The 12,389-nt window shown below is 39.3% G+C and overlaps 1 protein-coding gene across 1 annotated transcript in view; it reads left to right on the forward strand.

Annotated features, from left to right (window-relative positions):
- Megf8 (multiple EGF like domains 8) overlaps nucleotides 1-12,389 on the forward strand; it is a 120,947-nt gene that overhangs the window by 18,335 nt on the left and 90,223 nt on the right. Inside the window, exons 4-6 of the mRNA XM_083138404.1 lie at nucleotides 8,721-8,884; nucleotides 9,727-10,972; nucleotides 12,161-12,298. Of these exons, the coding sequence (XP_082994530.1) occupies nucleotides 8,721-8,884; nucleotides 9,727-10,972; nucleotides 12,161-12,298 (1,548 nt within the window). The remainder of the gene's footprint in view (nucleotides 1-8,720; nucleotides 8,885-9,726; nucleotides 10,973-12,160; nucleotides 12,299-12,389) is intronic.

Here is a 12,389-nt window from a genome sequence, read left to right on the forward strand (position 1 = left end):
AGGTAAACCCCCTGCCTGAATTGATATGGACTATGCCTAATGGACAGCCGGATATGAAAAGAAAAGACTTTAGGGAAAAGAGAAAATACAAATAGTTTTGGCAGACTAATAGTTTCTCTACTTGACAAAAGTTGGAAGAAGAAGAAGAAAAATGAAAAGCAGAGAAAAGGGAAGAAGAAGTGAGAAAAGAAAATGAAGAAAAGGAAAAAGAGACTTGATAGTTACGACGAACAGGGATCTTTATAAATGGAAGTAACAACCAAGATGGATAATTCAAGAAGAAGAAATATTCTGAGTTGTCGATTGATATTGATGTGTTCCTAAAGTTGGTATATTTTAGTAAAATATCACAAAGTTTCCATTTCACTTGTAGAAATGTTGATAATCACTAATTTATGTAGATTTTTGATAAAAGATTGGAAATTGTTAAATGTAAATAAGCATTTTTAGAGTTGTGTATATACTATGAAATGCTGAGCATATTGTAATCAAGAGTATTTAGGAAGAAAAAAAGGTTCTTTATTGTCAGTTGTTTTAAGTACAGGTTACGTGAAACTTGTTATGGTTCAATTTAAAATGTTTAATGATGGTTTTGGTACAAGCGCTGATTTTTTATTTGTGTTAATATGCATCTGAATGAGCGGGTAGATAATGAAAATTTGAATTTGAAAATAACTGTAAAAAGAGTAAGAAAGAAAAATGGAAGTAATAAGATAGGAAGAATGGAAGTAAGTCTCAAAATCGTTAAGAATAATGAAGAACAAATGAGATAGAAGATAGAACAGTCATGCTCAGAAGATAGTTATTTGAGGAAATTCTTCAGAAAGCAAGAGAATATAGCATTAACGAAGGTTAAATGGCATTAATAGAATGATGAAGTGATGAGAGTTCTTGGACATGTATGAGATAAAAGTCAATGTGTATTAAGATAAAATAAAAGTGCAAGAGAGGCACACAAATATAACGTCGAAGGCGGACCAGAAATGTTTGAAAAATAGTAGGTCGAAGGCGGACCGAAAAATTATTGTAGTTACGTAATATAGTACCTGCTGATATTAAATAAAAGATTATGTCCCGAATTCTGTCTTAAATCTGAAAATTATATGCTGTTATGAGATCGTTTGTTAAAGAGATTAGCGATATATTGTAAGAGGTAATTTCCCGACATCATTAATCTGAGCTTTCTACTACTTTGTGGAAGATAGGAGAAAAGAAAGGTAAAGGTCATAAGAAAAAGCGAAAGGATTTACTCTTCAAGATTATTTTGATGAAGTATGGTAATATTTTTGAAAGATAAAAGTATAGTGATGACAATTTTTAGAACAATTCTACCCAAGCTTGCTGAAGCAATTATGTCATGTTGTTAACTTTAAAAAAAAATGTTTTATTCAACAAAGTTCTCAAGAGTCAAAGAGGATGTTAAAGTAATGCTTGCGAACTTTAATAAAAAAAAATGAAGAAGAAGCAGTAAAATTAAAAGAGAATTAAGGAAGAGTTTTATGTAACTTAAATAGAACAACTTTTAGTTGTACGTAAATTGTTGAAAGGTTTATGTATATAAAAAGAAAATACTGGAATGTCAAATGTTGTAAAGGTATTGATTAGGAATATGTAATGTATATATGTAATGAAAAGAAATTGAGTAATATGTGAAATTGAAGGAAAATCTGTGTGTGTTTACTATGTTAAAAGATATTTTGAAATTGTAACCTGAATTTTGAAAAGAAAATTGTATATACGAGGGTTGGACAAATATTCAAGGAGAGGAAAAGACTCTAAAAGCCAAAAGCTCTCCTTGATCAGTCCATCTAATGTCTCTTCGGGGAGGGGTCATCTGTAACTGATTGTTTACATAATGAAGTAAAAGGAATCAAGACACCCCTTTTTGAAAGAATAGACTGTCCCAAAGACAAAGGGGAATAAGCGCTCGTGCATTTTTCGCGAAGAGAGGTTACAGCAGTTTGGTGCAAAGATTTTGACTGGAAGGTGGTCGCACTAGCAGACCCTCGAGGACATTATTTTTGATCCTTAAGTTTCTGACCATAAAACATCAGGTTCGCGAGTGATCAGCCGAAGTGAGTTGGAAAGATTGAAAATGTGAACAGAACTTATGTTTCCTGACTCATTATTGTAACAACTATGGAAAATGGCTTAGCCAGTGCAATCCTAGATTAGTGGCTCCACCACTAAATTCAAGCTGTTCCCCGTGGTGGAGTGGTTAGCACATTCGCTAACCAAAAGTGGCACAAAAAGTGTAGCAAAAGAAAGCAAATCAACAACACTATGCTCCACCATGAGGTATCAATGGCACGTCATTTAAGATGTCTGTTATCTCAGAAATAAGAATGTGCAGTTATTTTCCCCCTAACTTTATTTGGTGAGGATATTTTGACAGTTGAAGTTCACATTTGGCATGTGCATGACAAGATGTGCTATATGTTTGCCCATTCTGTGCCTCATAAATTGCAAGACTTTTCCGCGAGTCCTCAAGGACATGCAGTAACACTGCAGGGTCTACGGAGTCACACGCTTGCTGAATCCAGTGCTGGAAGATGTCAGAGATCATTAATTTTTGTCTTGATAAACCATGGCTTTAAGATGGCCCCAAGGGCGTCAAGGGGCGTAAGGCCCGGAGAACAAGGGGGCCAGTCAATGGGTCCTGCTGCATTTGAATTTCTTTGTTGTTGATTTGCTTTCTTTTACTTCACTTTTTGTGCCATTTTTGGTTAGTGAATGTGCTAACAACTCCAACACGGGGAACAGCTTGAATTTTGTACTGGTGCCACTTGTTCGAATGCATCATCCTGAGTATGGATCTCTGAGTGACTCCTGACACTGATGCCAAACGTCGGTTACTGCATTTCGAGGTTTTGACTAAGGATACCACAATTGCCGTTGCTGCTTCTTCATCGGTAGCGGTTCTTGGCCGACCACTATGTTCTCTGTTGTGCAGTGATCCCATCATTTTAAACTTCTGCAACATGCAACACTGTGGTATGTGAGATGTCGTCTCTCTCTGGATGCCGGGCATTGAAATCCTCTGCGACGACCCTGGCATTGCACTCCCCACATATCACAACAATTTGAATCCGTTCATGGAGGTTAGTGCCATGTTACATCACCGGGAACAAATAAATAACAACCCAATACATTACACCAAATATGAACTTCAACTGTAAGAATATCCTCACCAAATAAAGGTAGGGGAGAAATAACTGCATATTCTTATTTCTGATAAAACACACATCTTAAATGACATGCCATATAACTCCTTTCCCATTTGAAAATCTGGAGGTAATTCCAAAATGGCGGCTTTCAAGATTGGTGCCATCATGCTTACTGGCCCCATCTGGTGTGCTCCACCCCCATTACCCATGTCCGAAGTTTCATCATCCTCCATCAAGCCATTTTAAAATTTAAAGAGCGGTGCTGGACTTTTGCCTCACACTGTATAATGTTTAACCCTTAGTACGCCGCACGGTCTGACGAAAGTAAGCCCAGTGACGCCGAGGCTTTGAGCGGGAAATTTGAATTCGTATACATAATGGAGAAAAATCGTAATAACTCTGGCACTATGGGACCAATCTACTTCGGATAACTTTTGATTTGCAGGCAATACATCGGTGCATGCAACCATGTAAAATTTGGATGCCCCAACCACGGGGGGGGGGTTACGAGCGGGGCTGCATCCCCCCAATTTCAATGAAAAAAAAAATAAAAATGTGTAGTTTGCCCCTTCTTTTCCAGCTACTTTGGGGAGAAACCGGAACTTTTGCTTTTTTTTCAAAGAATGGACCTTCCGCAACAGAATGAAACTTGATTCATGTTCGTGGGTGCAATACAATTTGAATAATAAGGCAAAACGTAAAACTCTAGCGAATTTTAGCCAATTTTCATATTATTCATAAAATTGTTATAACTGACACTATGGGACCAATCTACTTCGGATAACTTTTGTTTTGCAGGCAGAACATCAGTGCATGCAACCATGTAAAATTTGGATGCCCCAACGGCGGGGGGCTTACGGGCGTGGGCTGCATCCCCCCAATTTCAATGAAAAAATCATAAAAATATGGAGTTTGCCCCCTCTTCTCCAGCTATTTTGGGGAGAAAACCGAAACTTTTGCTTTTTTTTTTTTTCAAAGAATGGACCTTCCGCAACAGAATGAAACTTGATTCATGTTCGTGGGTGCAATACAGTTTGAATAATAAGGCAAAACGTAATACTCTAGCGAATTTTAGCCAATTTGCATATTATTCATAAAATTGTTATAACTGACACTATGGGACCAATCTACTTCGGATAACTTTTGTTTTGCAGGCAGAACATCAGTGCATGCAACCATGTAAAATTTGGATGCCCCAACCGCGGGGGGGTTACGGGCGTGGGCTGCATCCCCCGAATTTCAATGAAAAAATCATACAAATTTGGAGTTTGCCCCCTCTTCTCCAGCTACTTTGGGGAGAAAACCCAAACTTTTGCTTTTTTCGTTCGCACTTGCATCTTGTGTAGCTACTGTGAATCTATTTCTCCCTTTTGACTCGGCTCTTTGTGGAAATATGTCCGGAAGGAAACGTTTGAGCGTTAGGGAAATCGATGAGCTGTTATATGATACGAAGTGTTTATGGTGAGGCCTTTGTTAGTCCTAACAGAGGAGGGAGGGAGCCTTTGCAATCCTTTCTTTTGTCTATACATCTGGATAGACGCACGCTTTAGACTCATGCTTTTGGCCTCTGGCTATCGTCAAGCTTCATTGCATTTCTAACATAGAGGCGACAGAAAGCTGACACTGCCAAACCTCATCCAATCTCCTCTCTCCTTGCCCTACCCCCCCACCCCCGAAACTACTTCAGCTCGATCACCAGGTCTAAACACAAAGAAGAATGTGTACCTTATCAGTACTAAATCACAGCGTTGGAAGCTTGGAGGAAAACAGCATCGTAAATACCAAGCATTTATTGTGTCTGCCAACTGAAGAGCGAACACGTGTTTGGGTGAGCCCAAACACGTGACATATTCCGAGAAAGGAGGGGGTGGGGAGATTTGGAATTTTCGAAACACAATTGCAAAACATATTCCCGAACGAACTGTCAGTGTTTCAACCTCAATATACAAATATAAGTGTGGCAAACCCTCGATAATTGTATCTAAAGCTGTTTGTAACATATGTGTTACAGCGGCTACAAGGGACATACTTTTTTTTGTAACATATGTGTTACGGCGGCGAACTAAGGGTTAAAGAAAATATACAGGAGCATCTCAAAATATATCTACCAAGTTTAAACCGAGATAATACCACAGTGAATGTACATGATGTAACAAAAGAAATTGAACAATCAAACATCTTATTAATTGCTTATAGAGCATTATTCTTGGGAGGTATATTTATATGAGACACCCTGGATATGGTCTGATCCTGTCCCAATCCTTATTGTTTTGAAAATTCCAATTCAGTTTAATTCATTCTGTGCTGTTGACCAATACATGTGTATGTGTCAAAACATCCAACAAATGAAAAAGTACAATTTTTCTATTGGTGCTTAATAAAAGGTCCAGTAATATATACTCCATGTGATCAAAAATATCCGGACACTCACTGGAATTAAGGCGTGAAGTTCGAAGCATCCTCCCATCGGATGCACTGGCAATCAATACCGTGTGGGGCCACCCTTGGCCTTGATGACAGCCTCCACTCTCAGAGGCATACTGGCAATCAGGTGGCGAAAGGTATATTGAGGAATGACGGCCCATTCTTCGCGGAGTGCCAAGATGAGAAGAGCAGTGGATGTTGGTCGGCATGGTCTGGCACGAAGTCGGCATTCCAAAACATCCCAGAGATGTTCAATGGGATTCAAATCAGGGCTTTGCGCAGGCCAGGTCATAAGTGGGATGTTGTTCTCTTGAAACCACTGTCCCACAAGGCCCGCATTGTGGACGGACACATTGTCGTGTTGAAACACGCAATCATCATCCGCGAACTGTTCTTCGATGGTAGGCAGCATGAACGTTTTTAAAATGTCAACGTAATGATGTGCCGTGACAGTACCGTGCAAAGTAACGAGGGGACCAAGCCCCTTCCAGGAAAAACATGCCCACACTGTCACCCTACCTCCACCGAATTTCACTGTCGGCGCAACACCGGATGCTAAATGTCGTTCATGAGGCATTCGCCACACCCACACACGACCATCGGATCGCCACATGGTATAACGTGATTCGTCACTCCACATCACGGATTTCCACTGTTCTAACGACCAGTTGCGCCTCTCCTTACACCATGCGAGGCGACGCTTCGTGTTTCGTTGGGTGATGTGGGGCTTATGGGCAGCAGCTCGTCCATGGTAACCAAGTCGACGTACCTCACGTCGCACAGTCATGCTGCTAGAATTACATCCTGCCCTGGTTTGGAATTCCTGTGTGATGGTGGTGATCGCTGATGCCGGTTCTCTCATACTACCCTAACAGTTGGGCTGAAAAGTTCGTAGGCTAACATAGTAAAAAATATTTTTTTGACAAAATTCGATTTTATTATTCAATATAGTTGCCTTCGAGGGCGATACAACGATTATAGCGGTCATACAATTTTTCGATGCCATTTTTATAGTACGATTTCTCTTTAGCCTCAAAATAGGCCTCAGTTTCGGCGATTACCTCTTCATCAGTGCTAAATTTCTTTCCAGCGAGCATTCTTTTAAGGTCTGCAAACAGAAAAAAGTCACTGGGGGCCAGATCTGGAGAATATGGTGGATGGGGAAGCAATTCGTAGTCTAATTCATATAATTTTGCCATCGTTTTCATTGATTTGTGACACGGTGCATTGTCTTGATGAAACAGCACTTTTTTCTTCTTCAAATGGGGCCGTTTTTTCGTGATTTCATCCTTTCATCCTATGTAATAATCGCTGTTGATGGTCTGGCCCTTTTTGAGGTAATCAATGAATATAATACCATGCACATCTCAGAATACTGATGCCATAACCTTGCCAGCCGACTGTTGCGTCTTTCCACGCTTTGGATTCGGTTCATCACGTGCAGTCCACTCGGCTGACCGTCGATTGGACTCTGGAGTGTAGTTATGGAGCCATGTTTCATCCATTGTAATATATCGACGGAAAAATTCGTGTTTATTACGGTTGAATATCGCTAAACATTGCTCCGAATCATCAAAACGTTGTTGCTTTTGATCGATTGTGAGCACGCGCGGCACCCATTTTGCACACAGCTTTCGCATGTTCAAATATTCATGCACAATATGTCCAACACGTTCCTTTGATATTTTTAAAGTCTCAGCTATCTCGATCAACTTCACTTTACGATCATTTAAAATTATTTTGTGGACTTTTTTGATGTTTTCGTCGGTAACAGCCTCTTTGGGGCGTCCACTGCGTGCATCGTCTTCGATGCTCATTTCGCCTCGTTTAAATTTAGCAAACCACTTCTCAACGGTTGATTTTCCTGGTGCAGAGTCCGAATAATGTTTATCAAGCCAAGCCTTGGCTTCAACAGTATTTTTTTTTTTCGCCAAAAAGCAATGCTTTATTAACACACGAAATTCTTTTTTATCCATTTTTTCACAATAACAAAAGCTGCTTCACTCACAATGCTATATCTCACGAACTAATTATCCGGCAGCTGTGAAATTTATACACGTATCTTTTGAAGGTTAGTACTAAGTACAAATCACATGGATTTAATTCTAGTAACGCCATCTATAAGTCAGCCTACGAACTTTTCAGCCGAACTGTTATTCAACACTCGGCGGTCTCTGTCTGTCAACATGGGCACTCAACCAGAACGTTTTGCGGTTGTACACGTCCCATTACTTTTTCACTTTACTATCACATCGGCGACAGTGGACTTCGGGATGTTTTGGAGGGTGGATATCTCGCACACTGACTTGTTACTCGTGTTGCACCCAATCACTTCACCAGTTTCGAAGTCTGTAAGTTCTTTCAACCGACCCATTCTGCTGTCTCGTGCACTATGCTGCCTGTAGTGGTCCCTTGCTTGCCTCACCTCGCTGTAGATGGCACCACAGAGTGGCCTTCTAATGCCAACACACATTTTGCCTGGTGTCCGGATATTTTTGATCACATAGAGTATCTACCACTTTCAAAGTTTGGTATTTCCTTGGGACCTGCAGTAGGGATGTATCCGATCATCTTAAGTAAGTGCATGAGGAACATCATTTCTGTAGCAATGGACTGTTAGATCCTGAACACCGTACTTTTGTGGTAGAGGCATATTTTAAAAATACACATTGTATGGTAGCTCCGCAGCATAAATTTCTACAGCAGTTTAACACTTTGAGACATGGAAGAGTCAAAACAACACACATTACAAATGTCTGTAGTTTATTTCTAACAAGACAGAGCAACTATACATACTGCTCAAGAAACGATGGCAATGTTATGTATTGTGTTCACAGACAGAATCATTAAATGTCTCTGGGACATAGTGTGGCCTCCAAGATCACCCGATCTAACTCCATCATGTTAACTATCAGTTACCACTATCTTGCTTTACATTCGCTGTATTGTGTTACTATAGGAAATATATTAAAATGGTAGATATATATTGCTGGACCCTATATAAAACTACTGGTTACACACAATCTGGGAAGATCTGTATATGTGTGCTTATTAAAATTGTTTCTTTGTAGGTGTATGCTGTATATTTGATGAGTATTATAACTTGCAAATGATTTGTTTCTATTACAGCTAAGGATAGTAGACAATTTATAACGTTGAAGTTCCACAGTATGGAAACAGAATGTTCCTTTGATTACATCTTTGTTCATGATGGCCACTCCTTTGATGCTCCACTTTTGGGTAGCTTTAGTGGCAACACCATTCCACAGCCAGTTTTTGCTCAGTCTGGTGCTGTAAGTATTTCAATGTCTTTTTTCATTGCATTCTAGAGATTTGACATTAATTATTAGTCTATCAGTAATGGGTAAAAATAGTACATTTTTGTTAATTAGTTTTTGTTCGTATAAAGGTAATGCATAATTCATGTAGTTTCCCAGATAGAGTGGGGCATTTAATGGACCCATAAGTTTCTTCTAGTTAATGTTCTTAAATATTCTACAACAGTTTTTTTTAAATTTATTGTAATACACACATGTCAATTGCATGCTTCCATCAGTAGTTCACTTTAATGGTAGATTATTTAAGCGTAAGTTCATTTATGTTGTCACATGTGTTTTTGTGAATTTTCTCTTTAAATTTCAAGATGAGCTTAGAATATTAACACAGGTATTGCAAGTGATGCAGATTTTAATCCTCTCCATACAGATGTGCCCTTAACATGATGTTCTTTTATTATCACCAAATTCATAGGGAGAAGCTTACGGTTTACATTTCAGCAAACATGCTATTCATAGTCCCAAGGGGTGAGCTGCTAGAGTCCATTGGAGAAACACATTGTTTTTCAAAGCTTTTTTAAAGATATTATTTGGAGTTTCTTCTTGAGAACAATTACAAATTTTACCACAAAGTAAGTGTGAATATAATAGTATCTGTAAGCAAGAGGAGGCTTCTCCCTTCGGGAGTTCTAGGGTTTTTCTTTGTTATTGCATTCTGGAGATGTAGATGAACATGTGAAATTTAATTTCCATGTTTTCGTTATTTTGAAGTGTGCTTGAAGTAAGAAATGCAGACAAATTAGAAGAAATCTTCTCTTCTGTATTTGTAAATAATAATAACATACATTTTTTTTTTTCAGATGCTGATATTATTGTACAGTGATACAAATTATGCTTTGAATGGTTTCCAAGCAGAGTACTCGATAAGTGACTGTCCAAATAATTGCACCGGACATGGGACATGTGTAAATTATACTTGTGTATGTAGTGATGGATATTATGGGGGTGATTGTTCTTATAAACTATGCAGTGAAAACTGCGGTGCATCTGAGAGTAGAGGCATGTGCGTGGATGGAAGATGCATGTGCGCAGCAGGGTACTCTGGGGAGAGCTGCAGTTTAAATAGGTCAGACCCAAATGGTAATAATTGGCATTGGTTATCCCACAAAGAGTTTGGTCTGTCTCCTAGAGCTGCTCACACAGCAATTTATGTAAATGAAACTGACTCTCTGTACGTGTTTGCTGGTTACAATCTCAATGACGTTCTTGGTGATCTCGTAGTGTACAATTTTAATACCAGTGAGTGGCACAATATGACTGATAGTAGCAACAGAACTACAATAAGACATCCAAGAGTTCATGTTCACAACCCAGTTGCACACTCAGTAGAAGACGATCGCAGGGAGAATGCTTCAGCAAGCTCATCTCGATTGAAAGATATTTTGTTCACAGTCACAAACAATGCTACCGTCAGTATACGAATGAAGGCTCTGCCGGAAAGAACTAACAATCATATACGATTCAAAAGAAGCAGTGAAACGACCAAAACCTTCCTGAAACCATCTTCTCGATATGGCCATGCAGGAAGTCCTTATCCAGGTGGATTTGTAATATTTGGAGGGAGACTTCCAAATGGCAGCTTGTCAAATGAGTTATGGTTTTATAATGTGACCTCGAACCTGTGGACTCTCAGGGCTGTTAACAGTACTGTGAAACCTTTGAAGTTAACCCGTCACACTGTGACGGTGGTAGAGAATCGATGGCTGTATGTTTTTGGCGGGAGCACCGAGAGGGGGGAATTTTCTTCTCGCATGTACAGGATCGAGCTTGGTTTTAACGAGCAGTGGAATGAAGTGAAGGCAAGGGGTGGTAGGGAACTGGATGTTCGAGTTGTGGCACACAGCACAGTCTACCACAGAGAGAGCTACTCGTTGATTGTGTATGGGGGTGTCGTGGCAGATGGTGCAAGATTTTCCAAGCTTAGTGACCGCATGTTTGCCTTTGATCTGAAGCAGAGATACTGGTCTGAAATCTTTTACCCTAGGACTCACTTTGGAGGCACTTTTGTACCTGGCGAGAGAGCATTCCACACAAGCACTGTAGTAGGTTTGTACCAAATGTTGTTTCTTATTAATTTTACTTAAAAAATTAGAAATTGTTCATGGACTAAAGTTAACAGTAGCCACTCTGCTGGCCTAGCATGTGGAGCAATTCGCTGTCTCCACACTGAGGGTTTCAAGTTTGAAACCTTGCTTGAGTGTTTCATCTCATCAACATTCATTATTATCATTGCAATTAACCTAATGCCGATCTGTGGTGGAGTGATTATCGCAGCATTGAATGATGCCAGGACCTGGGCATGGGTGCTCTTTGTGAGTGTCTCTCCATCAATATCATAACTCATCGTCATCTTCGTGATTAGCCGAAAGTGGCAAAAAAAGCAATGCTAAATAACAAACATCATATCAAATCAAATTATCCAAATGTGAGAGAAATGCCAAAGTAATGGTACCCACTGCAAATTGTTTTTTTTTTCTTCAACATGCTGTGAAGTCATGGTGGGGTGGAGATAGGGCCCCACACATTCATTATATTGGCCTTTTGTGGAGGTGATGTGATCAACATCTTGCTCTGACTAACTTTACCCCAAGGTTTAGCCGCAGATACACATTTATTAGAGGCTGAATGAACCCCACATGCGGAGACATGGAGTGAACAAATACCTACCTGAAATCACATGCTCCAGGAATCGAACCTGAGTTTTCCACATGGCCATCAATTAAGAAAAAATAGTGGTGTAAGGGGTGACTTTCCACGTAGTACACCCAGTTGTCAACCTCACTTCCACATACACCCTGGACTGCATTTTGCAGACTAACGAGGCTCTGGCATCTGGCCCTATGGCCAGTATAATTCTGTGGGTTGTCCATGTTTTTTGTCCATATGTGTGCTGAGTGCCCCTTTACAGCCTCAGCTTTTAACCAAAGTCAGAATATTATAATATTTAGTTAACGAAGTTAACAGTTATTTTAGTTATGATAAGGGGCTGGACCCCGAATAACATGATGGGTGCAAAATAGCCTTTTAGTGCTGACGCACCCAAAAATTAAATTCAAATTCAAAATAAGAAAAATGCAAATACTAGATTTGGACAAACTGATATTGATTTTTAAATATTGATATCAATATTTTATGTACCTAGATGTTCATGCTACAGAAAATAATCTACAAGTAATGCTGATATTAGATTGGTATCAGTAGTGCAGTTCTAATCCAATCATTATATGTTTTCAGGTAATTACCTGGTTGTCTTTGGTGGTTATTCACATCGTCATCATAAAGAAGAGATATGCTATGATAGCCAAATTTACTTTTATCATCTTGGGTGCCATACATGGATTAATGATAATATTCTTTGGCCAAAGAATAAAGGTTTGTTCATCAATGCTATATTTTTTCTTATTCATGAAATTGTATTTTCCATACATATTTGTGTACACTGTTTGCTGTGTTTAATGGACTT

The sequence above is a fragment of the Lepisma saccharinum genome, chromosome 1, assembly GCF_977018435.1.
Source record: "Lepisma saccharinum chromosome 1, izLepSacc3.1, whole genome shotgun sequence".
Lineage (NCBI taxonomy): Eukaryota > Metazoa > Arthropoda > Insecta > Zygentoma > Lepismatidae > Lepisma > Lepisma saccharinum.